A 27,888-nucleotide genomic window follows, 5' to 3' on the forward strand; every position below is an offset into this window, starting at 1 on the left:
TACCCTCGGGCTTCTATGGCCAGCCACAAGACTCTGGAACATCATAGCAGAATGGTACACATGCCCTGTCACACCCTGTGTATGTGCTGCCTCATAAAGTATATGTGACTGTTGAGCACATGCGGTGTGTGCTGCCACGGAAGCAAGTCTTGAATTATTTTTTCTTTAGACTAGACAATCAGGCTGGTGGCTAGTTCATGGCAGAGACCCAGAGCTCCCATTTGCTCCTCTGTTCTTGTCTGTCACATAGGAATGGGACTGCTCTGTGTCTCAGCCTCATCATCTTGCTGTTTGGGAAGTACTTCATGGGGCTTCATGAGTGCCTTTGGGGAACTAGTTTCACCATCCATGGAAGCATCACATTCTGTATCTTATACAATCAATGCACATCCTCTCATGCGCTTCAAATCATCTCTGTATGACTTGAACGTCTAATGCAATGTAAATAATTATTAACTAAGTGGTTTAGAGAATGCCAAGAAAGAAAAGGTCTACATGTAAGTAACAGATTTAATTATCTTTTGAATGTTTTCAATCCACAATTTGACTCTATTGATACAACCCATGTATAAAGAAAACTGAATACATATGTATGTACATTATTATGCATATTGTATATAAGTTATAATTCTATGCACTATAAAAGATGATATATCATACATATATAATATATACACATATGGCTTAAGGTTAGTCTGACACAAAGTAAATATAAATGCTAATAAATTATCCATTATTATCACCTGTTGGGCCCTTTTAGACCAACAGTGTTGTTAGTTAATTCTTGCCCATTGAATTCTTTGTCACAAAGCAGATGATTAACAAATATTTGTTTAATGAATGAGTAAGTGAGTTGAATTAAGTATGGAGCTTTAACAAGGTTACAGAGGCACAATGGCAACGGCTTTTATGGGAGACCAGCAAGGTATCTGGCTGAGTTAAGAGTGCTGATATCCCTATGAGTTGACTGAAGACTGAGACAAATGGAAGACAGTATGGTTTCAAAAGAATTATCTTGGAATGGAGCAGGAAGGAACACCGTGGTCCAAACAGAGCATCCCTAACTAAAATATGCCAACGGTTGTCACTGTGGAGCCAAGACCCTTTAGGACCCCATCTCTCTATAATGGAAGTCTCTGGATCCATTTCCCAGGGTTCAGCTCTAAGCATGGCACTGTGTTGATGGACATTGCTGGTGTGTAAACAATCAAGCGACGTGGGTATGGGAAGTAGGTGAAAGAACTGACAACAGTACCCAGCAAAGAGCCTAGCATGATGCGTTGAGTCTTAGATCTTATAGTCTCTTGTTGGACAAGGTTAAAAGTTCTGAAGGACACACCTACAGTTAACCTTAAGTGTGCCTGCATCATTCCTATCCTTGCTTAAAGGAGTAGAAAACAGTGGCCCCTTAAGTTGCCTTTTCTTCCTCCTCAAACCCATGTTCAGTGTGCTTATGTAACTGACAAGTTCATCCACGTGACTGCCACACAGTCAGACACAGTTTACCTCCATTCGCCTCACAGACATGAGGATGCGAGCTTTGCTCTAAGGCTTAGCACCCCTGCCATGAGTCATAGTTGTGTCATCTTGAGTCCTTCACTGCCTGAGTAGGTCATGGGGTTCCTGCTGATGATTTCAAATCACTCACTGCAATTAAAAAAAAACAAACAACAAACATCTTTCAGCAGTCCTCAGAGTGGCATGAAGCTCCTGCAACCAAAAGACGTGGTTTGTTCGGCTTACATGGTGTCTGTCTGTCTGTCTGTCTGTCTGTCTGTCTGTCTGTCTGTCTGTCTATCTATCTATCTATCTACCTACCTACCTACCTACCAGTCTGTTTAGTTGATTTCATGAAGGCCTTACACTGGTACAAGCTGAAAGGATGCAGACCCCAAATGATTATATTATATGAACTGTGAGGTTTTTAATCCATGACAAGGGACAGAAGGGACATTCTTTTCACTGCAAGGACATGCTCACTTAAGCTTCAGAGAGGCACAAGCACTCAAAACTCATGAGTGTCCAGCTGATCATCCTCAGCCAGCCCAGTCTCTATCAGAAAGTGGCACATGTTGCACTGCTCACCTTGTAGCTGAATGTCCTGGTTGCTAAACGATGGTATCTGCGAAGGCAAACAATCCTTTGGACAGTAGTTTCCTGGTTTCTCTGCTGAATTATTGAATGCTTAGAATCCCCAGTCCAGCAGGAAGCAGGCCATCACCACTCCTTGTATCAACAAAGGGGTCCAAGTGTGGTGGTTCTAGATAGTGGGCATATTGCTTGTGGAAGGCGGCTATTGGACAAGAGGGCCAGTGTACCCAGAAACTAGGGGCATTGAGGAGGAGGTAGATGGGTCATTGGAGGTGACACAGTTGATAGGGGTAGTTTTTTTAAGTTAGTTGATGAATTAGTTTCCTATTGCTACAATAACTTAGATCAGTGGTTCTCAACCTTCCTAATGCTGAGACCCTTTAATACAGTTTCTCATGTTGTGGTAACCCTAGCCTTAAAATTTTTCATTTCTACTTCTTAACTGCAAATTTTGCTACTCGTATGAATCATAATATAAATATCTGACATACAACCCAAAAGTGGTCACGACCTATAGGTCGAAAACCTGAGATTTACAACAATACAAATGGGATTATCATACAATTCTCTGATCAACAACAATCGAGATGCATCTCCTTGAGATAAAACCAAGGGTTCTCCTCCTTTCTCCAGGTTCTAAGGCAGCATCCTTTTCCTGGCCTCCAGCAGATTGCAGAAATCGCCCATGTTTGGCTTGTGTCCCTTTCCCCATCTCCAAGGACAGCTTCATCATATCGCTCTGTCTTTCAGCATTGGACACAACGTCCTTCGTTCATTCTTCTCCTACTTTCCAGCAAGGACTGTCACGGACAGCAAGCTTACCACTTCATTTCAGTCTTCAGAAGCACCGGAGAAGCCAAGCCTGTGATTTAGGTCTCCCCAACCTTGTAGGGAAACTAAGGCACAGAAAGAAAAAGTTGAGTGGGTCATTCAAGGCCACTCAGCTGTAGTCTGAGGATTCACCCTTCTTACGTTCTGTCTTTGGAAAGAAATGAAAGCCTGAGCTTCAAACTTTAGAGGAAGAAAATCCAAGACTGAGGAACTGATTCTGTTGGAGCTTTGTCCCTCCTGTGGTCCCAGATTCACCCTGGATGCTGACAAAATGGGAGCAAACCTCCCCTCTATGTCAGAGGATGTTTCCATTTGGGGAATTCTGGGCTTGGAATGGTCTGGTTGAGACTTCCTGAACCACAGAATGAAAACACATGCAGAACGGCCTGTGTGAGGGGAAAAGAGGGGGTGTGATAGAATACATCTGACATGGACTGGAGAGATGTCTCTGGAGGCTAAGAGTTCTTGATGTTCTTTCAGAGGACATGGGTTTAGATTCCAGCACCCCTTTGGTAGCTCATAACTGTCTATAACTCCAGTTTCATGGGATCTGACACCTTTTCTGACTTTTGTGGGCACCAGACACACACATGGTGTACATACATGTGTGCAGGCAAAGAGATCTTTCACATAAAAATACAATTTTTAAAATGAGAAACTACACACTGGCATGAAAGACAAAAGGGGATTGCTGGGGTGGAAAGGTACAAATTGGGGAGATTGGTTGGTGGAGAGAAACGGGGGAAGAGGATCAATTAAAACAATGTATTATAAAAAATTCCACAATGACTATAGCAGATTCAGCTGCTATGACCTCACCACCACAGTGGACTGTACCCCCAAACTGGATATTTTTATCCTTACAACAGAAATAATTAGGACAGCATGTATATGCATATGAGATAAGAGAATCAAAGGTACAGGATTTCTTCTAGTTTGCCAGAAGATTTCAGAGTCTAACATCGAATTAAATCTCTGAATACTGATTTCTCCCTGAAAAAAATCCATAATGAAATGGAATACTTTGTGTGCTGATTGGAAAACTAGCATTTCCCTTTTAAAGAAGAGCCAAAGTGAGATAGTAGGTAGCAAGGAACAATGGTGGCGAGTGGTTGGAGAGGTGGAAGCTTGCTTATGAGAACCTGGTGTTTTTATTGGCCTAGCCTAAGTTTTATTTAGAGCTGGGGACCTATGTCATCTCCCTGGCTAAAGACCTACAGAGGCCCGGTTCTGCTAGGGGAGGATGAAGCAGTGAACTGAAGGGGTCTCACTCCCCAGCAGTTGGGCCTCAGCAGTTACTGAACTGAGCTGATGATATGGCTGTCATTCTCACGCACTCCCCTCCCACCTTGTGTTCTGCAGGCAGGATTGTGGTTTCTTATTAGAAGCAAAAGGAGTTACCATTTGCTGGGGACAAGTGAGGACCAGGGAATTTTACAACAGAGGCATATGAAACAAGGCAGGGAAAAGATTGACTCATCAACACAAGGAGGTGGGAACAGGTTAAGGATACCCTTGCATTTTTATTCTCTAGGCAGGGCCCCAAGGTGCACTTGTTACTCAACATCCTATAAACAGAGCTCTTTCTGCTCTCAGCAGCATTCCTGTTCCCTGGTAACCAGTCTGATCACCCTCCAATGGTACTCCACAGGAGCTTTGCAGAATACATCCTCGCTGCAGGATTATTTGTGTTTATTTTGTATCTGTCTCTAAAGAGAGGCAGACAGAATTAAATCAGCCACTGCGAGGATCGTGGCATGCTAGCACAGAAAGGAAGCACTGGCATTGTCTGGGGAAGGTAAATAAACGGGAAATGTTTCTTATGTTGCATCAGGTATAGCTCAGGCATGTAATACTAACAGCTTCATTTATCAACAAATGCACCATGAAGGATGTTAAGCCTTAGCCGCATGCTACGGAAGACAAGAAGAGCTGGGGCTGTAGCATGTGCAAGGTTCCAGGTTCAATTCTAGCTCTATGAAATAAAAATATAAAGATCGGGTGATTTTAAAAGGAATTTAAAGTCAGACACTCCACTGGTGGGGCTTAGCCACCTGCCAGCCTGTGGTCCACTATGTAGTTACTCTAGGCTGCCTGCTTTATTCCCTGTCATATTGTAGGAGAAAACTGAACAGTAATGTGCAACTGTTCTTGCAAAATTAGGGCCCCAAGGATATAGGCATCATATAGCAAGGAAACCTACCTGAAGGATCCAGGGCCCTCACATACCTGAGGCACAGTTTTCAGAAGCAAGCTTGGAATGTCAAGAGCCAGGCGGTGACTCAGACCTCATTGGGGCACCCAATGGGAAGGGTGGAATTTGATGGTCTTTTTCTTTCCTCAGCTTCCCCTTCTCCTCCAGCACCTCAACTCCAAATCACTCTGGTGCAGAGGTGCTGTGTGTCTCTGCTTGCAGAGCTGTGTCGTTTACAGAGCTGTGTCGTTTACAGAGCAGCCTGTACGCCAAACACAGCATCAGACTCGCTTGGCTTGTTCCTCCTTCCTCACTAGAGAGCATGTGCAAACATAGAGTCATTATTTTAGAAGAACACAAAGGAAAAGGGCTTTGAAGCCTGGCCATCACCAGGTGATGCTGGTGTCTCGGCTGTAAGGTTTCTACCCCTGGAAACTGAGTCTCTCTTGGCATCAGACCCCACATTCTCCCTCTGGCCCTCTGTGGGGCTTTCAATAAGCAAATACTCTTCCTCCACCCCTCTTTTCCATTTATAAAGTGGGTACACATGCCGGAATCCCCTCTGGTGCGGTGGCTGTGAGAGTTACATGGTGTAATGAGTAAAGGCCCACCTACCATTTCTTCGCTCCATACCATGGAGGTCCCTGGGAAGAGGTAGTAGACTTTCTCAATACTTCGACTTCACCTAAAACACACACCAATCCCCTAATCTTGTCATTCTTTTTAACCTCAAACCTTCCCTTTACCATGAGAGGCAGCTAGACGAAAGTGATTTTGTTGCCAGGGGCTTAAATCCCTTTTGCTTTTTATTCTCATGCTCCATCTCCTCCTCCTCCAACCCTGCCACGGTCCAGCTTGTCCACGGACAAAAGCAAAGGTTTCTCATCTATTAGGCAGAGAAGCTGGCCCCTCTCTCTTGCCCCTGCCCACAGCCACTCACCCTTCCTGGCACGTGGGGCGTTCTCTCTCTGTAACACACTTATCTGAGTTCCGGCGAGCAAAATGAAACATAGGATAGAGAAGACGGTTGAGGTTTGACAGGAAGTCCAAATAAGGACTTCCTCCCATTCACCTTTAACTTCTGAGGTACCTCAGCTGAACAGCAGAGCAAGAGAATCAAAGCAAGGAGACCTAAAAAAAAAGATAGAAAGCAATTGTCAGCCAGAAGGAAGTGGAAAATGTTACTGGTCCTTGCCTTGCCTTGCCTAGGGCAGCTCACTCACATTTTCCTCCCGTGTTATCCATGGATAAGGGAGGTGAGACTAGCATCCAGGATGAGTGGGAGGGAGCTCTCAGAGACTGCGGAGACAGGGTGAATGTTATCTGGAGAAGGGCTGGCACGGGGCCATGCAAGTCCATTTTTATCATCTTCTATTCTGCAGCTCTAAGGAGTGCTAGGAAGTACTGGGCCTCCCGAGGTGACTGTCCCCTGTTCCCTGCACTGTTTGGAAGATAATCTTTGTTCTGCGCCATAGTATGAGGTGTCAGGTTCTGTGAAGGACCCCCATGGCTCTCCTCCATCACCTTTTGTCATCCAGAATGAACAGGTGCTATTTTTACTGTCTGCCCCTAAGGATGGTGGGGGAAATTCCCTTAGCCTCTTCCCTTAGAAGGGCAACATATTCTCATGTATGAAGCCTCTACTCTTCTCTCTTCCCTGGTCCTCATAGGGCAGTTCTCCAGGATCCTTCCTCCACAGCACACGCAGGAGCAGCAGCTCCCCACTCTTTTATTTCTCACCTCCAAAACTAGTCATCAAGATTGGCGGTTATCACCTCTGCCCTGTGATTCTGCTGTGAAGTGGAGGGAACGGGGTGGGTGGGTGGATGCTATAAATCTGGGTTTGCCCTATGTTCCAACAGTCACACATACTGCAAGCATTGCTTTCTTTCCCACAGCTTCTCAATTCCTATTCTATGAGCCCCTGCCACTGCCCCGGCTCAGTGCTTTCCATGTGTTGCTTTTACCTTCAGACATATGGTTGGTCTTCTGGGTCTGCAGATTCTATATCCATGTGTTCAACCAGCAACAGATGGGAAATATTTTAAAAAATTGGATCCAAACTGAATGTGGGTAGAGGTTATTCTCCTTGTCATTATTCCCCAAACAACAGAGTATCACAGCTACACACAGCATTGGTATCCTTAGGTAATATCAGTCTTCTAGAAATGGCTCAAAGTATGTGAGAGGGTGTATACATATTAGCTATAACAACCACACCATTTTACATAAGGAACTTGTGCTCTGACAGATTTCAGTACCTATGAAAGATTCCAGAAGCAATCTCTTGCTTTGGCTAATCTTTCAACTTGTTTCTTCGTAAACAACTGGGTTTCTCTACCTGGTTTTGGTCGAAAGAGATGGGGGTGGGACCAGTTGCCCCATCAGCGAGTCTTCTTTGCTTCCAATGCTGGACCTTAGCTAATTCCCCGCCTGTTATCTGCTTCATGCTCAAAGTCAACAGAAGGACACCTTGATATGCACCAAACTCTTGCCTTCCTGATACCACTTCTGCCTTGGCATAAATACAAAGGCCTGCCTACTTCAATGGAACAAGAGAGATGATACACTGTCACACACACTGTCCTGCTTCTTGAGAGCTGTTCTTCAGAGCTGCACTGCCTTGGGAGTTTCTGGAACACTTCAACCAGACACAGGAGATGTGAAACCTACAACTATTGAGAAATCACCCAGGGATAGGAAGAGGACAGTCTTTAGGCCTGAGGCAACACACTTCCCCTTTCATCATCTGCTCTCTCTCTGCCCCGATGCCTTATCTGAGGTATGGGTCTGTGGTCCAATGGGCAGGGGGCACACTATTAAAGACATTTCAGATCAGCAGCTCACTAGCCCTTCGTGAACTGCCCTTCGTGAACTGCCGGCCATAAACTGTCCCCATGAACACGGGGGCTTACTCTGCAGGCTCTGCAGATAGGACTTAGTTTGAATCCTGACTCTATTCTGGGCATTAGCAAAGCATACAAGAACCTTGATTGGTCTTCTGAGTCTGCAGATTCTATATACATGTGTTCAACCAGCAACAGATGTACACCATGACAAGACCAGGGCGCATAAGCTACTTGGAGGACGTAGGGAGCAAGCAAATGGCTTCTCCACTCTAACTTATTTCTCTCTGCGGTGAAGTAGATGTAATAACTGCCAGTCACCAGGGATAGTTAGTATAAAGTTCTCTGCATATCCTTTGACACACTGGATGGGGGGCTTCCTGGGGCCTTGCACCTCTAATACCTTCACTATCATTACCTTCGTTTCTGGCTTCTGTGGCTATGTTGTCACTGGTCCCCATGGATTGTTCATCTTTGCCACTTTTATTGGATATTTTTTCCCAAAGGGGTGAATATTTAACAATATTTTATTCTATCTTCCATTTATCTTGTTTTTTTAAAACCCTGAGTTGGGTGAACAATATTAAAAAACACAATGCTGACCAAAAACAAAACAAAACAGAAAACCTGCTTTTGCTTTTACTTTTAAGGATGATCTGGAATGTTCCTTTCCACAGAAATTCTCTATCTTGAGAGATCTTGACTGATTGATTGGGTGAGGTTCAGAATCTTCACCTATATATTCCACCCCCAAGGCTCTGCCTAAAACCCATTTCACCCCATGATGTCTTCTTTACTTAAAAGTGACTTTCATCCATCATGGCTGATGTGCTGCTGATTTGAAGAATGAAACAATGTCTCTCTCTAGTCAGGGAGCTTTGGAGCAGCAGGGCAGTGGTTCATTGAGCATCAACAGTTGTTGAGCACTTAATGTAAGCTACCAAGGTTGATGCCTCCTGCAGATCACCATCATGGACCACTTTCCAGTACTGAGTCCAAACTTTCATCTGTATCTCATTTAGGCTCACAAACAGGTAATGAGACAGATACTAGAGGCAGCAGGGCCTCCTGTAGTATGTATAAAATGGAAAGCATATATGACTAAAGCTACCCTTGAGAAACCTTCAAACATTCAAACATTGGAATAGAGAGCTGTGCACATGTGTGAGCCAGTGCATTCCCATATGTGCAGGCTTGTATGTGCATGTACATATGGAACACTGGCTAACCTGTGCTTACAGGTTGCCATATTGCACCAATACATTTGATTTTAGCCTCAGGTCTCACTCACTGTTAAGGATTGTTTCAGTCTATGACATCTTTTCAGAGTCTAAAACTAAAGGAGGATGCAACAGATTCCCATCTCCTGTGCCCAGGGAATGTACCCTTTGGCTAGATATATGGTAGACTCAATACCAAATGAAAGAAACGATAGTAGACAGAATATAAAGTGAGAAAGCACAGTGTATGGAAGGTATTGTACCACCAATAACAATGCTTTAAACTTTTTATTTTTACATTTGCCTAGCAAAGACATTAAAGCTGTATGTGTATAAGTCCTCTGTTTTCCTTCCTTGTAGATATGGAAACTTGTTACCTAGACTGTCACTTAAGGGACTCCAGCTGGTCTGAACATAATAAACATGGCTCTAGCAGGTCTTGCCCTTTCTCCCAATGCTTCTGCCTTGCTCAAAACTGTTAGATTACATTCCTAAAGCTGGGGTCACTTCCTCCTCCTGAGGCTGACTACCATTGTCCAGCTCTCAAAGTATTGAAGTCCAGAAATCAAAAGGCCCCTTTGGCTCACCTAATTAAAGTGCCCAATAAAATTAAACACCTAATCCTAACACAGGATTTCCCCTCTTACCTTCATAAACCATCATGTTCCTATAGGTCAGGTCTGTCTCCTTTTGGACAAATACCCCTCCCTTCTCTTCCTGTATTTTTCTTACCTTTGTCTCTTATTCCCTGCCATTTGCCCCTCTGGGGTAAATAAATATCCTTTGTCCTGAGAACTTGGTCTTGGGGTGTCCTGAACTGATACTAGTCTCTTTAGTCACTCCATGCCCAAGATTACAGTACAGACACATTCATATCAGAAACGTAGATAGTCTTCTGTTTCCTTGCACCCTTCACCACTCAGAGCCTGGCTGCCTCACTCACCAAGACCCACCCACTCATCTTAACACAGAGAAGCAGCTGAAGGTGCCTCAGCTTTCAATAGAAACAAACTGGTGGGGAAGTAGTTTGGAGAACATGATGAGACCATCTTCCTTCCCCACAGTTCACTAGAGGATGATATTGTAGATAATTTTAGGGAACTGTCAAAAGAGACTCTTATCTGTGTTGACCCAGTCATGCAGGAGTGTAGTGTCCCGCTTTGAGTGTCTAGAATTTAGTGGAAAAAAACTACTGGAACTGAGTTTAAGTCCCCACTTGGCTAGAGTGTCTGGACCAGTGGGAAATTACCAGTCTCTCTCTCTCTCTCTCTCTCTCTCTCTCTCTCTCTCTCTCTCTCTCTCTCTCTCTCTCTCTCTCTCTCTCTCTCTCTCTGTACTCTCTGTACTGAGTCCACAGAGCTGGCCTTCCTTGTTTACTTATTTAGAAGTCAGCAGAGGAAGTGGTAAAGGAAACTAGCTGAGCCGTTTTCTGAGAAGAGACCATATTTGTTCACAGGGGAAGCCGCTGCTTCTTAGGATCTGGTTACAGCAGAAACGGTGCCCGTTCAACAAGGGTGTTCCTGAGTGTAGTTGGGATTTGGAAGAGCTGAGGACACCACAGCACTCTGGGTCTCTGTTCATGGCTGCAGCAGCTCTCTCCAGCCTGTGAGCTCCCCGAACAGCAGCAATGGCCTTGAAGAATGTGCCTTTTCGCTCAGAGGTCCTAGCCTGGAACCCGGACAGCCTCGCTGATTATTTCAGGAAGGTGAGTCCTTCACTCTTGTGCTTCTGGTTGTGCTGGTATGCCTTCAGTGGGGGGGGGCAGAGTGGAGGCAGAATCTGGATGGAATATGGAAGATATAAAATATAGCTGGAGTTAATACCTGCAGTTGCTACCTTCCTGGGAGGCAGACTACTGAACTTTATGGGCCATGTGTACTGTAGAGAAAGATTGGGGAGGGGACCCTCCCGTGCATAAGCCCCTAGTACATACAAGCATGTATCCAGTGCTCCACAGTCTGTGTCCTCTTAGACACAACCCACTGTAATATGCGTTCAGTGTTACCATACTAATGTTATGCACCGACAGTGTTGCATCTCAAGGTCACTATTTCATTCAACTAAAGTCAACTCTTGAGTTTAAGTGGTCCAAAGCTCTCAAATATTAATGGATAAGGTTGGATTGGAATCATGCTTATTTAGCTTTATATCACATGCTCTGAAATGCAGAGAATGATTATGGTGAAGTCTTCTTATGATAAAAGGAGATATGAACTTCTGGGGTACGAGGGATGGATAAGCAGGACAGAAGGGGTGAACAGATGGCTAGATGAACAATGATATTTTATCATCCATTGTCCATGATCTTGGAAGAGGGCTAGAGTCTCTTTATTGGCTGGAGTCTCACCAGAGCTTTATGAGAATCCTTGAATGCAGCCCAGAAAAGCAAACATGAGCTGCAGAATAGTTAGGGACACAATGGGAAATCTCAGCAGAGTTACAAGTCAAGCTGTACCACAGTGTTCTGCTTCTAGGCTAGGAGGAGATAGTCAAAGGTCCTTGATCAGTTATCTGCTAATGAGGACCACAAGTCTGTTTAAACGTATCCTAAGGTACCTGACTCCTCTAAAGCACCCATACAGAAGAGCTAAAATGTCTTATGAAAGACAGGAGCTTCTATTGTCCCCATTTCTGTAGGCTGGCCTCACATTCCACTGATACTCCAGGCAGCGAGGAAGATGAGGTCCTAAAACTAAGACCTAGAAGTCATCTACTTTGCCTTATATTTTTTTCTGAAGAAACAGAGATCCAAGAGGTAGAATAGGCTCCTTGGGTTGTATAACTAAACCTGTAATAAACATGATGGTTCCTTCCCAAACTACAGAAGAAAATGTGAGCATTCTGTACTGGGCAAGGCATGGTAGGAGCACTGCCCTACAGATCCTGGTATTTGCCACTTTTTTTTGTAAATCTTATTTTGGTTACTTTCTCCCCATAAGGTCATTATAAACTTCTCTTTCAACACCATGGGTGGAAATATGATTAGACAATTAGAGTTTTGAAGCATGTTTTTAAAGTTACTTTTCTTAACTAAAAATGAAGTAAGTTAGGGCAGAAGGGCGAATTTGCCATGGTGGGGTGAAGTAGTGAATTGTTTCAATAGAGCAGTGAGAATGGGATTGAGAATTAAGGCAGGGAAGTCCGGGCAGGGACCAAGAGGCCCCATGTTCAAGTGTAACAAGGTATTATGCAATCCCATGGTGCCACAGATAACATATGGGTCAAGTTCCCTTCAGCACAGTGTGCGCCTTAGGTAGGTCTGGCAGACACCATGGCGCTTGAGCTAAGAGAAGGGGAGGTTTCTTCTTGGAGATCATGGACCTTAGTAAGAGTCACATTCCAGGGACAGGCCTCACCTTCTGGAGGGAAAGACCCCTCCCCACCCCAACCCCAGCCCCTGCCACAGACACAGATGAGACCCTGAGCTCATTGGTCCCCGAGAAGACACTCTGTGAAATGAACACAGAGCCACTTAAGGATGCTCTTGGATGTCAATGTATCATTTACAGAACTGATCAGCAAGTGTAATGTCTACATAAGGAGTTGGGTTGGGCCACTGAAACTTCTACCCAGCTCTGGAGTCAGATACACCTTGGTTTGAGTTGTACCCTTCCCAGCTAGCTTGGAGAATTCTTTTTCTTTAATTTGCTTCTCTGTACCTCAACTTACCTAAAATAGAGTTATTAGCAGTAACTAATCGGATGAGGTGGAGGTGAGTTTGAAAGGAAATGTGTTCGAGGTATTGAATTCCAAGTTATACCCCACCTTTATCCTGATTTTCTAACCAGAACCTGACTGGGGAGGTAGGGACAGGCTGGTGAGGCTTTGTGTCCTATTGCCTCAGATATGTGTGTGCCTTGCCCTGTACTGGGGATGAAAACCAAGAGGATTAAGGCCATAGTCTGCATGTCCTTAACTCCTCCAATTGGCTTAGGCCTAGGAGGAGAGCATTCCTGGGCCATGTGGTATAGTCACTGGCTCATAGGCACGTGTTCTAATTCTGTTGGGTTTCTGCCTCACTGTGTGACCTTAAGCCAGACCCTTCTCTCTGGGCCCCAGTTCCTGCCATCTACAAAGCTGAATAACCACTTGGTCAGTGCTAAGACTTGTATCTTAGATGCTTGTAAGAATTACTTAGGGTGCTTGTTGAAACACAGATTTTATGTCCCAAGACTCAGATATTACTGAATTGCATCAGCTATCTAGGTTCAAGGCTATAACTCTAGCTTTGTTTTAGAATCAAAACTGGCACTCTGAAGACATGGCAATCCATCTGATAGTGATGGCAGTGAAATGAATTAAAGGAAGCTGACAATTCCAAAAGCCAACTACACACCATGCATATGGTTCAAGGAGACAGCTCCAGATGCTGCCTGCCCTCAACACTGACCTATAAATCAGCTTCCCAAGTGTGGTCTTCAGTCTGCCCTTCTAGATAAGGAGGTGGCAGCAATTATATTGTAAAATTATTATTATTATTGTGACTGATTCGTGAAGGATAGCCCAGGTTGCTCTTGGACTGACAGCAATCCTGTCCTCCTGCCTAATTCTCCTGGATGCTAAGATGAGCGGTGTGTGCCACCACACCCATCTTTGTTTACTTTTTTTATGCTATTTTTTGGGGGTGTCATAGATAAGAACCTGATTTTAAAATTTCCTCCTTAGAAGGTTGGACTAACTGCTTGTGAGGTCCTCAGAGAAAAATATTTCACCTTAAGTACATCAGACCTCAATCTTGGAACTATTTCTGACATGAAGTTTTGGGCTATTGAGGACAAAGCGGGTGGGTGCAGCCCACCCATAGATTAGCTTTGGAAAAGTAACCAACCGTAGCCTTACAAACACTTACCTCTGTTGATGCTAGCACTCTGTCCCGAGAACTTGACTTCAACAATTTACTTTATGTAGAAAAAGTTAGGCAAAAGAGTGTCCACTGGGCAGTATGTGCTATCCAGATGGTGCATTTGGATGTACCCCTGATTATTACCTTTATGAACCTATGTAAGTGATGTTACTTAAAAACTAGTCTTCATGGAAACTTTAAAGCCAAGTTCTGAAGCTCAGTTGTCACCTATGTCACCTTCCACCCATGGAAGTTTCTTAGCTCTCTGTGTCTCTTCATCCTTTACCCATGAAACTGGAGGACTAAGTAATTTACAGCTGCTTTGGGGTGGGATCAGGGCCTACTACAAGCAGAGTATCCCATCCGGTGCTAACTAGCAGCTGCTGATCTCATTGCTGAAATGGTGGCCAGAGAGATGGCCTGAACATTCAATGGTTAAAAATTATAGGAGTTATTTAGTAAATTTAAAACAAGTTTGTCATAGTACCAGAGAGTGTTTGTGGTGTCGTTTTAGGTCATTTAAGAGGGGAAAAAAGTCACACTAACAAGACTGAATGTGAGTTAATTCCTCCATCATGTTTAGAAATGGGCTAGGCATAAATGACTGATATGGTCACTGAGATCACCTTTGGGCGACAGGGTCTAGAGTTTGGATTCTTCTTTCAGTCCCTTTATGCTTTCCTGACTACAATGTGATCACCCTTCTGGGGCTTTGAAAACAGTGTCTTTCAAGAGGTTCTGGTACCAAGGACTAGAGTACACAATTTCTCCATTTCAGACTGTTCCAGGGGGTATTGAGGTGGGGACCTGGTCCTTCTGTTATACAAAGGATCAGGAAGGGGCTGGCTAGCCACAGGTACCACATATTGCTAAGCTCGGGTGGAGGCAAAAAAGGGGGAGACCAGGCGCCTGTGGCACTGATGGCACCTTGCTCTTCTCTGTGCAGCTGAACTACAGGGACTGTGAGAAGGCGGTGAAGAAATACCACATTGATGGCGCTCGGTTTTTGGTAAGCTCTGTCCAGTTTCACACACTGAAACTGAAAACATGCTGTGTTCTGCCCATCAGCTTTAGGGCCAACTGATCTACCTGTTCCCCGAGGCTGCCTATGGTCAATGTTTGCGGTCAATGTCCCATTAAGCCCTTAGTTTTGATCAAAGGGTTGATAGGTTTCTCTCACCAACTATTAATGTCTTGTTCAGGAGCCCTGTAAGCTCTTATATAGACAGCAAGATATACTCCAAAGTAATACCTTGAAATTCTGTTCAGCTGCCATGTATACTCTGAGAAGTACAGAGAGGGTAGCAGGAGATACTACTGAAGAACTGGGAGTTTTCACTCCTGGTTGCTAACTCTGCATATACATCCACTGAGTGAACTAAAAGGGTGGCCAACCCTCTTCCTCTTCATTTCCTCCTTATTACAGAATATGTATACTGACTGTAAACAAATATGTGAGGGTGCTTCCCCCACTCTGATATAATTCCACAGGCTTTAAATACATGCTCATGGTTCAGGTCCATGTTGAATCCAAGCCACTGAAGCGAAAATGACTCAGTTACAATGAAGGCAGAGGCACTTGGCTGTCAGGGAGGTTGCCTCATCATTTCCCAGAGATAATATTTTGCCTGTGCATTAAGAGCAAACTGTCACTGTTTCAAGCTGTCCCTTCTGGGCACTTTGCTTCACTCTTTAAAAAGGGAAGAAAATGAATTTAAAGGTCTCATGGGAGATATCCTCAGATTCAGAGTGAGAAGGGCAATCAAATTGTGTGTCTTTATGTCATAGCAAAGAAACTTGATCATGAGACCTCAAGCTAGTTGAAAGGGGACAAGATGTCATATGCTGCAGCTTGCTACACAACACACTAACCCATTTCTGACACTGCTTCCCCACCCTGCTCTGCTTCAAAGTCTTTAGTCATGGCGATCTCACTACCACCTGCAATTTGATTCTCCTTTCTGGGAACCACTGAAGTCTCACCCTGAGATGAGTTCCTTTCCTATCCTAGGCAATGTCGTATGCTGGGGATAGAGAAATCATTAATATATAAAGATTCCTGCCTTCATGAAGCTGTTTTTAGCAGAAAGATACCTGCACAGATATCTTCAACCACCTCATTTACAAATGAGGAAACACATGTAGAGATGTGGAGATTTTTGTCTTAAATTACAAATTAACGACTAAACTAAAGCATGCTTAGTCCTATATGGCAAAGGCTTTGCTGTTGTTTTGTTCATATGGAGTTTTGAATGAATAGAATTCCCTGAGTCTTATTGCTGCTATTCATGCAACCACAGTAAGTCTGTATGCTTCATTCTGATGCTTTAGCACTTATAAAAGGGACACTACTTTGCGTACAGAGGGAGGGCAACCTCTTTGAAGAGAGTGATGGTTGCCTTGTTGTCCTGGCTAACCTTGAGTAAGCATTTGTCCCTTGACCCTAATTCCCCTTTGCTTCATCCTGCACTGACTGTACACACTATGCAGGGTCACAGTTGGGGATAATAGTGGCATTTCTCAGTTACATGACTCTCCCCAACACTCTATGTGAGTGTCAGGCTTGAAGTGACTTGATAAGATGGTTGTTTCCTTGGTTGAGAGATGGTATCTAAACAGCATCTCCTCTGTTCCAATCTCTGGGACCTATCAGCCCTTCAGAGGAAGCAGCACATCCTACTCACCCTGTGAACAGGAGGGAGTGCAAAGGGGGTAGAAGGAGCCAGACTAGGGGGGAGAACCCAGTGCCTGCCCTAGTGAAATGCACTGTGCTCTGGGCTCACTTTGAAAGTCTTAATGGAAGCTCTAGTTACTCAACTCATACCCCGCCAGCTCTGAAATATCCAGGACTATTCTGCTATTGAAGGCAACAGTGCTTGCCATCCCTCCCCTCTCCTCTTCCTCACTCCTTTCATTTCTCTTCCTTCTTCAATGTGGGAGCTGGTATCCACCCCCCATCTGTTTTAATGCCACTGAGGTTCAATACAGAGAAGAGTGGATTGTTTTCTGGTGAGAAAAGGGGATGCTGTGCTTTGTAAAGGAGGGAAGTACTTGACGGGTTAACTGGGAATGTATGTGGTCTTTCTCAAGCACTAACATATGTACAAGTGGACACTCAGGGCTGAGCAACTTCTGGAGGAAGCCCTGACCGTAGGCCCCATTCAGCCTATGTTAAAGCTAAGGGTTTTGTGCTTATCACTCCAAGCTGGCCACTCCAACTCTAGGTAATATAAACATATATTAGGCAGAGGAAGAGGGGAAAGGCAGAGAGTAAGGTGCATGGTGTTTGGTGACTTTGCCCTTTGTTAAAACAAAAAAGTGAAAAATTACCATTATTCTGGAGACCTCATCCAGTAAACTGCAGATTACACCTTACTGGCCACAAGTGTGTCCTGTGACTCCACCATCTCTATGGTAACCTGGGGAGTGAAATATTTTGCACAAACACATTTCCCACCCTCAACCAAATTCAGGTTCTGATAGTAAAGAAGATGGAAGAATAGACATTGAGAGACAAGCAGGCCTGTCTGCCACCTTGCTTCTCCATCAGGGACCTGGCTTGTAGCTGTCCTATCCATGGATCTCTTTTCTGAACTCAGCATATAAAATCCGTAAATCTAACTCCAATAAAGTTTAGCCCAGGATTGCTGGAGGGTTTTGAAAGAAGTGGGGGAGGAAATTATATGACACAGCAAAACTCCCAAAGCCTGTTTCAACATTTTTCATCTTCTTTCTCAGCTGTTGTCCGTGTTTTGGACACGTGTTTCTTTCCCAACACTCTGCTCTTCTGTCTCCAGTCATGGTCATATGTGCCTTCTCCTCCATCTCTTCTTCAACTTTCTCATCCTGTGCCCTCCTCTTAGTCACTTCCAGAGTATTGCTCTGGAAGACCCCAAGATGTCTTCAACCCATCATGCCACACTCTGAAAAAAGCCTTGGTCTTCCACCTTCCAGGTATATGGCTGTTCCTTCATCCTTCCACTGTAACTCAGGCAGCCTGACAAGATCCCGGACAGAAAATTCACCACAGGTTAATAAAGGCTGGACCTGCTGCTTCACCAAGCACCTTGCCAAGACACCTCAGTCCTAGCTCCCCTGATGACTTTAGACCCTAACTTCTCCCTTCCCATGCAAAACTGAGTAGGGACCTGAACCATGGGGTGAAAATATAGAGAGGAGGTTGCCAAATTTTGCTCATGATACAAATTCTGTTTGGTTTCACAGATTTTCCTCATGTTTGATTATTTAAGTCATTTTTGTTTATAATTCAGGGAATTTTACATAACATTCCAGTTTCAGGACTCCCTTTGAAAACGTAAACCTCAGGATGTTGTGGTGACAATGGTTCTCTGTGGTTCCTTTCCTAGTCACCTGACCAGGGGCCCTCCTGTGTGTGTTTAACCTGTCTGCCAAGTGTCTCTTTTTTACAGAACCTGACAGAAAATGACATCCAGAAGTTTCCTAAGCTGAGGATGCCGTGAGTATGCCCCCTGATGGGCAGCAGGATGGGTAGGAGGTTGAAATAAAGACCTGTTCAGGGGAAACTGGGTCAGGTGTATAGTAATTTCAAATGCTAAAAACGAGTAGGGAGGTTGAGGACCATGGCAGGGTCTGGGTAAGAGGAATCACATGATGAGTTAGAAGGAAGTTGGATACTTTGCCCAACACAATCACCCAACACTGGATTGCCTGTAATAGCAGTGTGTGGCCTTAACTGCTGAGTCATGTCTAGCTCCTCATGGCATCTTCATTTACTCACTGTTTTAAAATTTCCAAACATCTGTTTCTTGGTTAGTAAAATGAATGTGGACCCAAGTAAACAATGGTAAAGGAGATCATTTTGTCTGCCAATACTGATTTCTTGGGATGACTGCTATTGGTATTAAGAATAATGTTATGAAAAGGAGTTATGATCGATTAGTAATGTCTACTCTGGGAGCTGAATTGGGAAGCAGCAGTATGCATATTGTGACATGTATTTTTCATAATCATAGTAGAGGCTTCAAATGCTCAAATACAGAGGCCAGGCAGTTGATATAAATGTACAAAGTAGTACAGGTTGTAAACACAAATCTTCACTGATTTATCTCTTAAACACAAGTGTCTCTAGAGAGCTATTTTGACACAAAACTAAGAATAGGAAATTATGATTTTAAAGATAACCAGTACAAAGGTTGAATGATGGTGAAACAGTAGGGGATAATGTTGGTTGTTATAGCAAATCACATAACACATTATCCTGAGAGCCCTGTAGCCACTTGGCTCTAGCCAAGGTGGGCCCAACAATGGCCAGTCTTCAAATTGATCAAAGAATAGTTAGAAACATGAGTTCAAATGTTCCATCTCAGTTTTTCAATCCTGACTCAAAAGTTCTTAAACATTGTGAAAAACAACATAAAGCTACCCATGAATTGGATTTGCTCTTGATGCTACTGGTGTGAAACATCTACTTTCTGCATTCCCTGGAGTCCCTTCTCTGCTCTAAGGGCCTCAGAGTGCATAATGATAGAAAGAAAGTAGCCCAAGAAGGCAGGAAGCTGGGAGGTTTCTTCTGTGGGTAGGAAATAAGGAAAATATACTTAGCCTGGCTATTTCTTCTTTGTCCAGAAAAGTGAAGGAAATGAAAGCATTAAGGGTTCACACCCTTGTGGCTGTCCATCTTTTTTAGAGCTCCCTGGAAATTTTTATGAGCACATATGGCTGATTCAATTTAGGTTAAATCTAAGATCCAGTTCTACTAGCCCACTGGGTATATTTCAGTTGCTACAGGTGCATGGTGACTATTACAGTAGTCTCTCTTCATTTGTGGTTTTTTTTCTCCCCATGGTTTCCATTACCCATGATCAGCTGCATCTTAAAACATAGTACAATCAAATACAGAGAAAGAAGAGAAGAGAGAGAATGAGAGAGAGAGCATCCAGCTTTTATGTTACAGTGTTGTAACAGCTGCTCTATTTTATTAACAGTTATTGTTGCTAATCTCCTACTGTACCTAGTTTATAAGTTGGTCTTTTGCATATGTCTTCATAGGCAGACACATCATACATATTATATCAGGATCAGTACCACCTATAGCTTCAGGCATGTCTGCTTTGTCCTGTTGACAAAGGGTAGTAACTTTATATAAGAGTACAGGCCCAGGACAGTCGTATGAGTGCATGGATGAGTTCTGTTAAAATCCAGGCGCTCAAAAGTCAGAATTGTTGGCCACAGTTTCAGCCGCAGATACTTTAGGCCTTGCTCATCCTGCATTTTAAAATCATCAAAGGCTTCACAGAATCTACTTTATCTAAAAAGCAATGGGAAGTATTTTAGGTTCACATTCTATTGTGACAGCGACCAAGCAAAACTGAAGTCCATACTTCCATTTAAGTGGGATTTGTTCTTATTAATTTGCTGTAGTTCTCACCAATAGAAGCACAGTGGCAACTCCTATGCTTACCCTCACTCAGCTTCTAGTCTCCTGCCCAGGGCAAAGAGAGTAGGAAAAGCCTGATCTGATGAATCCTCGAATTGAGGAGGCAGGATGTAGACTCCAGGAGATGGGAGCTCATTGTCTGTGTGCCTGAGAGGAGAGAGCTGGAGAGAAAATGTCCTGGAAAACTTTCCAGGGTCCCTCTCTAGTAGGGTGCTGGTCAGCCTATGCATGGGAGGAAGCCTGTGTCTGACCAAATCAGACCTATCCAATCAGAGAAGTAACAGAAGCCAGAGGGTTGAAAATGGTACCTGTTAATACCAGTCAGGTGTCAGGGTTCCAGATTCAGTCACCACGGAGAATGCACAGGAAGGCCTTGCCTCCAAAGTGAAGAATGATCAGTCCTGGTGAATCAATCTTACAAACAAGTCAGAGACAATGCAAACTGTTTTCCAAGCAACCTTACTACATCCTCAAACAAAACTTGAATGTGCAAAAGCATCCACGATCAAACAAAAGCACAGTGTGAAGTATTAAAACGTATTAAAACTGACCCATGACTGCCCCAGAAATCTGGATCTATCAAAAAGGAGCACTGCAGCTGGGCTCCGTGTGTCCAAAGTCAAGCTGAGGCACAGGAAACACAAACAGATCGGCACAGAACTTCTAGAGATGAGGGAGAGACTGCTGTAGTTTCACCAGAAACTCGGTTTTATGCAGGTACATGTCAGTGTCCTAGTTACTTAGTTGCTGTCATCAATGTTATAAACAACAGCAGCGTGAGGAGGAAGGAGCTTATTTGGCTGGCAGGTCACAGTCCATTATCCAGGGAAGTCAAGGAAGGAACTCAAAGCAGGAACATGGAGGCAGGAACTGAAACAGAGACCTCTGAGTAACAAGAAATTGCTTACTGGCTTGCTCCCAGGCTCACATTCAGCTACCTTTTTATGTTTCCCAGACTCATCTTCCCAGGGATACCACTGTCCACAGTGCGCTGGACCCTTCTCCACCAATTGGCAATCAAGAAAATGCCCCGCATTCCTGCCAAGAGGCAATTTCCTTGAGAGGGTATCTAGTTTGTGTCAAGTTGACAGCTAGCCGATTGAGCCATTGAGCGTGAACACATAACAAGGGAAACTACCCAAAGTCAAGCGCAGGAGAAAGTGTCACAAAGCAGATCATCAGGGGAGCTGGGCTATGGCTCCGGAGTAGAGTGCCTGCCTAGCATTTGTGAGGCTCTGGATCTGCTTTCCAGTGCTGGAAGCAGGCAGAGCATCTGTGGGGCCACTTCAACTAGCTGAATGTGCAGAATTACAGCTCTCAAAAGATGTGCCTGCCGAGAGGAGGAGATACAGAAATAAACGACATGAGGAAATAGCAGCTGAGAAATTCCCAAGCCGGATAAAAATTGTTCAGTTCACAGATTTGAGAGGCATCACAAACCCTAAGCCCAAGAAACAGACACTGCTCTGTGATGCGTCATCATCAAATTTCCCGAAAACAACTGACTAGAGATAAATAGTGACGAGAAAAATCACCCACACAGTCAAAGAAGAGAAAGTGCATGGCACCCTAAGGAGTGACTATGAAGGTGGTGGGGATCTGTCAGAAATGCCAAAGAGAAGGCTCCTTAAGCCCCGAAAAGGGAAACAGTTTCAAGACCAGACTCTAGCAACACTTTATTTCAGAAATGAAGGCAAAAACCTTAACCAGATTGCTATGATTTAGTCTTCATGATACTTACTGCTACTGCACAAATCATCAAAACAATATATCTTAATAATTAATTGTGAGGTTCCTGAGGAAGTTAGAGGCCTCAAAACATGTTTGTGTCTTTGGTCAAAAGGCAAGCATGCTAGGAGGGTGCAGGGGCGGGGCATGAGAGCTGAGCCCGCTGTTACATTGTGCTCTGATGTGGCATATGCTGCAGTTTCTCATCGTCTAGAACTGTGCCTGACACACAGTAGGCCCTCAATAATGTGTGTTGTTCAACAGCTGACAAGGGTAGGTAAAATTGGACTTTTCCAGATATATAAAATCTGAAAGAACTCATCACAAATGCTGAACCACACATCTGTTAGAGAAAAATCTCCCAAGCAGGGGGGAGGAGGGGGAGGAAATGCACCTGCCCATAATGTGAGTCTTCATGGGAGAATACAAAGTGTCAGAATGGTGCCCATGTGTTTGTAATTATACATTTAACTTTGGAGCACACGTGAGTTCCATCTTTCAGTGCCTATACTAATAACTACTGTGTGAGTGCTTCCTTCTTTTGGTGAAATGCTGTTAGGTGCCTATAATTTCTCAAGCCTTGTCAGTGTGAGACTACAAAGGTAAAGGACAGATCTTCACACACAGTGTGCTTACATTCTAACTGGAAGAGCAGGTAACAACCCATTCACAGTCAGACACAGTGCTGCCTCCCAGCATTGGGAGGAGGCAAAAGCAGAAGGATTAGGATTTTAAGGCCAGCCTCAGCAACACATATAGCCTGGGCTATATGAAACCAACCCTGTTGCCAAAAAGACAAAAAGATGAAGGAGGGGGAGGGAGGTCAGGAGAAGTACTAGAAAGGGGAAGAACTGTAGTGCGTTCTAGGAGAAGGAAGCATGTTGTAAAAGCCCAAGGGGGTAGGATATTCATTGGTACTGCTACTGTCAGAGAGTCTGGGCATGTGCATCAGGGCAGAGGAGAACCAAGAGGCTAACACGGCTCGTTGGTATGTGCAGCTTACAATTTATAAAGGTCCTGTGAGCTCTGTAAGGAAGAGTTGTTGAAGGGAGTGTACCAGGGAGAATATCAAGGAAGATTTGCATCTCGGGTCTGTCCAGGGAAGTATAAAAGATGGTTTAGAAGAGAATCAGTTGGTACATGAGGGCGAGTTAGATGTGGATGCTCTGAAACTTACAAGATGCTGTGAGGACTCTGAGCAAGTTGTCTCAGCTCTCAGAGCCTCTGTTCCTCATCTGTAAAATGGGGATACTAATGGCACTGATTTCAAAGAGTCAGTGGAGACATTAGAAGAAACACTGGGCAAATACAAACAAACAAAAATCATTGACTAAGTATACACTTGTCTTTTATATAAAACTTTCACCAGCACAATTTCCCATTTTTATTAATTCTATCTTGCTGGAAATGGGGGGTTAGAGAAGAGCAAGGGCACAAGGCTATGGAGTGAGAGGGGTTGCTTCTGAAGCTAAATTTACCTACTGCCTCCAATGAGGTCCTTGGGAAAGCTACTCAATAGTCTGAGCCTTGGTCCTCCCATCTGTAGAAGGGGAAAGTAATAGTTCTCAGGGAGGGAGGAATATTAAAGGAACATAAATTTCTTGGCTCTGTCCTTTACAATATAGATACTTAATAATTAGTATTTCATCATCCTGTACAGAGATTGGTTTGTCTTGACCATTGTCCTAAAGGTCGACGAAAAAGAGATTGTAGTCATGTATAAAAGCAAAGTAAGATCACAGGTCTCTGTTTATTCTGTGTCTTTTCTTACTACTTAAAATATCAGAGTTAAACAGAGACCCATAGCTGGACAATGTACAGAAGTGAGAGACTCTGGAGATCTCAGTCCTAAATGGGATGTCTTTATCAAACCCTTCCCTTTAGGACTCAGGGAGGATGGAGCAAAAAGATTGTAACAGCCAAAGGTGACATGATTCCAAGGAAACAATGTCTTCCACATGCAACAGGACTGATTCACATATGAACTCATGGAGACCATGGCAGCACATGCAAAGCCTGCACAAGTTCAAGCCAGACGGGGTCCCAGCACTGAGCAGGGGAAGCAGACACAGGTTCCCACCCATAACCTTATAAAGCTACCTGCAGTTGATAGCAAAGGAGAAATCAATTTTCTTCAGTGGACTCTCACTGGATATATTAACCACACTTCAAGGCAGTCCCCATGCCCAGGAGTAGTTGGCCAACACAAAATGGACTCAGCAGTATTTTGTAAGAAAAAAAAAGCAAAGTTAAGTTAGATTTTATTAAAAAGGTTGATTCTGTAATGAAATTCTCTTTCTGGAGATACCATCACTCTCTAAGGACACAGATGCTAATCAAGACACCCTGAACATTTTAATGATGAGGGGATCTTAGAGAAAACAATGGAAGTTCCCTTTACAGAGCCTATACTAAGCCTCATGTTGTAGCCGAGGATGGCGGGGGCAGCACTGGTGTGGGTGGCACAGGCAGCAGACAGGCGTAAGCGGACCCTTCATTGTTGATGTTCCCTGATCCATCACATGCAGTGATTGGATCCATCAGAGAAGTGCAGAGTTACTGCATCTCTCTTGATAAAGCTGTGAGCTTCCTAATAACAGAGAGGACCTTCTATCTCATCTACATAGTGCTTATCTCTATCCCTGAGGAAGAGAAGGCCTTAAGGAAGGAGCAGAGGGGTAGCCTCAGAGGAGAAAAGAACATTCTCTGCTTACAAATAATCAGCTCCCAGCAAAACAGAAGCAATTACGAATTTGAAACCGATCTCCAAACTTCCCACTACCGCCAACTGCAAATCCCAGTCCAGGCACCCAGCCCTCCACAATCCTTCTCAACGAGGGGTGCTTCATCTCCGCTGACACTTATTTTCCTCCAATGCAAGTTCAAGAAACTCTAGTTAAGGCTTCGCTGAACGTGGACACTGATTCTCAGTTGCCTCGAGTTCCACACTGGTTAAACAGAGCTAACTATATCTGCTTTCCACACAAATGGCTGTAAGGTCCAAGTAAAATGTAGTCACGAAGGCCATTGAGAGAAAGCAGAGAGGTCATGTTGTCCTCAGAGACTTTCAAACCTACATGCAGGGTTCCACTGAAATCTAAGAGGCCACGACAGGCCCTTCCTGAGTCTCCAGACAGACAGTGTGACTCTTCTCTGACTAGGGAAGGGCTATGGAAGGTTTGCCTCATGGTTCAAAAGGGTGGATACTTAAGGCAGAGCACTTTGCTTCCTTAAAGACTGATGAAATTCAGAGCAGAGGCCATGAGAGTACCAAGGTGTTCTGGGAGGAGGGCTGAGGCCAGGGATGGAGGAGGCACCCTAACAATGCCACTCCAGGCAGGTGCAGATGTCTACCCCACCCTGGGCCTGGAGCATGCAGTTCTGGAGGGAACCCCAGGCAAGAGAACAGCTAGCTGTTCAAGGAGTATGCCAACCAAAATGGGCATAAGTACTGGCCAGCTATGACAAGAAATAGCCTTTCCCTCACCCTCATTGGCTACTGGACAGCTACAAATGGAACAGCAGAGGCAACAAAACTTGAATTTGCTTGAGACAATGCCTACTCTTTCTGCGTGATGTGTGTTCTGATGACCCCTCCTCTCTCTCTCTCTCTCTCTCTCTCTCTCTCTCTCTCTCTCTCTCTCTCTCTCTCTCTCTCTCTCTCTCTGACTTCTCCCCAGCATTAGTTGTCTCTTCTTTTTCCCTTGTCGTTTGTTTCTTCTTGAGCACATTTGATTCCGGGTCCACAGGTGAGATGCAGTTGGTAAACTAGAATGGACAATTGAGAAGTGAGCTGTGTCCGCAGATCCCAGATAGATGAGGCCCTTTCATCTCGTTCACTCCACACCAACCTGACTCCTTTCATAGATGCAAAGTTCTTTCTCTTCTCTGCTTTTCACTTTCTTTTTTATAAATAACAATCTCCATTGAGATCTAGATTGACAGAAGTTACTTTGCAAGATGTTCTGATCGTTTGAGTCACCTCGGGGCTGTTGGGATTTACTCCCCAGCTCCTAGATTCCATGGATCCCAGGGTAGACCTGGAAGACAGATGCACCTAGGTCAGTCATCCCAATGAGTAGGCAGTCAAGTATTCAGATGTAACCTAGTTACCTAGTTATTACAAAAACTAAAACAAACTAAAGTCTGTGATATTTGAATGGAAAATACTTTTGCTGAAGACAAACAGGTGGTGGCATTGGGGAGGGACATTATGCTCACAATCTCATGCCTGCAGTTTCTGTCCCTTATGCATCCTTGGGAAAGATCTGAGGCTGTGATGATGAAGACTGGCTCTGTCACACAGCAAGTGAGAGACGCTTTTGGGCTGGGACCTTCCTACAATGGTTTGACTTCCTTTGAGGGGTTCAGTCCCTCCCAAAGGCCAGCACCACCCTCATATGAGGGGAAGCAGAAGGAGCTACTGTGTGAATGCTAGCCTTCTCTTCCTCCTTCTCTAGTAGGAGAAAGAGGGTTACGGGTTTGTGGGGAGAGTGAGTCATCTCTGGCATTCACTGTCATTTGATCCACTGTGGGTGGGGTGCAACTTTGCAGGTTTGCACAAGGTAGCAGTCACTTCCCTGCCCTCTTGCTAGCAAGGCAACTCAGGAGCCTGCCGGGGGCCCAGGTGGCTTGGAAGAGTTCTCGGAAGCCCTCCTCAGCAGCAGGACTCTGGGAGGCCAAGTTGGCTGCTTGCAAACTGCCTGAGCCATCCTGCTCTTTCAGGGCTCTTTGCTGCTCTGTGTGGGGCCTGTGGTTTAGCATTTCCTTCCTTTCCAGCTACAGCCCCAACAGCCCCAACCTGGCTGTTAGAGATATTGGTGAGAAATGCCACAGCACAGAGTGGGGGACATTTCTTTAAGAGTCAAAGCATGTGAGAGCCAGTCAAAGCCCTGCTAAGCTCTGTGGGATGCGAGCATGGGTTCTGGCTCAGCTCCACCTTCCTCAGGCCCTTGCTGAAATGGAACCTAATTGCTGAGGGCTGGTAGTTTTAAATTGCAACACCACTGTCCTCCTGTCCAAGCTCCTACCACCATCGCATGAACATACGTGGTATTTTCTTTCTTTGAATATTACTTCCTTAAGTATTCATTGTTATCTAAGTAATATCACGCACCTTAATCCCAACCCCCAGGACACTGATACAGGACAATTTCAAATTTCAGGCCAGCCTGGACTACACAGTGGGACCCTTTCTCAAATAAACATTCATTCTCTCTCTCCCTCTGTCTCTCTGACTCTCTCTCTCTCTCTCATGCACACTTGTTCTTGCTTTTTTCTCTTATTTTTGTGTGTATGCATATACATGTAGATGTGTGTGTGTGTGTGTGTGTGTGTGTGGTGTGTGTGTGTGTGTGTGTGTAAAGATAAGAAGCAGGTCTCAGAGGCAGAGGCAGGCGGATCTCTGTGAGTTCGAGGCCGGGCTGGACCGACAGCCTCCAAAAAAATACAGAGAAACTCTGTCTCGTAAAGCCAAAAAGAAAAAAGAAGCAGGTCTCTCATTTCTATCTAGGGCCTTAGCTGGCTACCCAGTGAACCCCAGGGCTCTGCCTGCCTTTGCCTCCCCAGTGTTGGGATGAGTGCACAGTACCATCCCTAGCTTTGATGTGGGTGGTGAGGATCAATTGAACACACACCTCGGGTCCCCACACTTTGCACAGCAAGCACTTTGCTGATTGAGCCATCTCCCCAGTCCCCTCATCTGCTTCTCTCCACAA

The 27,888-nt window shown here is 44.5% G+C and overlaps 1 protein-coding gene and 1 long non-coding RNA gene across 5 annotated transcripts in view; one reads left to right on the forward strand and one right to left on the reverse strand.

Moving 5' to 3' along the window:
- Positions 1 to 492: 492 nt before the first annotated feature.
- LOC110341227 lies at positions 493 to 6,196 on the reverse strand. Of its 3 annotated transcripts, none has more exons than XR_002383114.2 (4): positions 6,057 to 6,192; positions 5,732 to 5,801; positions 5,126 to 5,429; positions 493 to 2,987 (listed from the first exon to the last, which is right to left on the reverse strand). It is a non-coding gene; the product is annotated as an uncharacterized LOC110341227 (long non-coding RNA). The 3 variants fall into 3 exon arrangements; XR_005878152.1 differs by having other exon boundaries at positions 493 to 1,647; positions 2,086 to 5,429; positions 6,057 to 6,190; XR_005878153.1 differs by having other exon boundaries at positions 493 to 5,429; positions 6,057 to 6,196.
- A 4,300-nt stretch (positions 6,197 to 10,496) lies between these two features.
- Positions 10,497 to 27,888, forward strand: part of Lcp2 (lymphocyte cytosolic protein 2) — a 41,547-nt gene continuing 24,155 nt past the window's right edge. The window contains exons 1-3 of one of the 2 annotated variants that reach the window (XM_040748441.1): positions 10,497 to 10,887; positions 14,972 to 15,034; positions 18,456 to 18,502. In XM_040748441.1, the coding sequence (XP_040604375.1) occupies positions 10,810 to 10,887; positions 14,972 to 15,034; positions 18,456 to 18,502 (188 nt within the window). In that variant the 5' untranslated portion in view covers positions 10,497 to 10,809. The remainder of the gene's footprint in view (positions 10,888 to 14,971; positions 15,035 to 18,455; positions 18,503 to 27,888) is intronic. The other variant, XM_040748440.1, reaches the window with a different exon arrangement.

The sequence above is a fragment of the Mesocricetus auratus genome, unplaced genomic scaffold (assembly GCF_017639785.1).
Source record: "Mesocricetus auratus isolate SY011 unplaced genomic scaffold, BCM_Maur_2.0 Super-Scaffold_100007, whole genome shotgun sequence".
Lineage (NCBI taxonomy): Eukaryota > Metazoa > Chordata > Mammalia > Rodentia > Cricetidae > Mesocricetus > Mesocricetus auratus.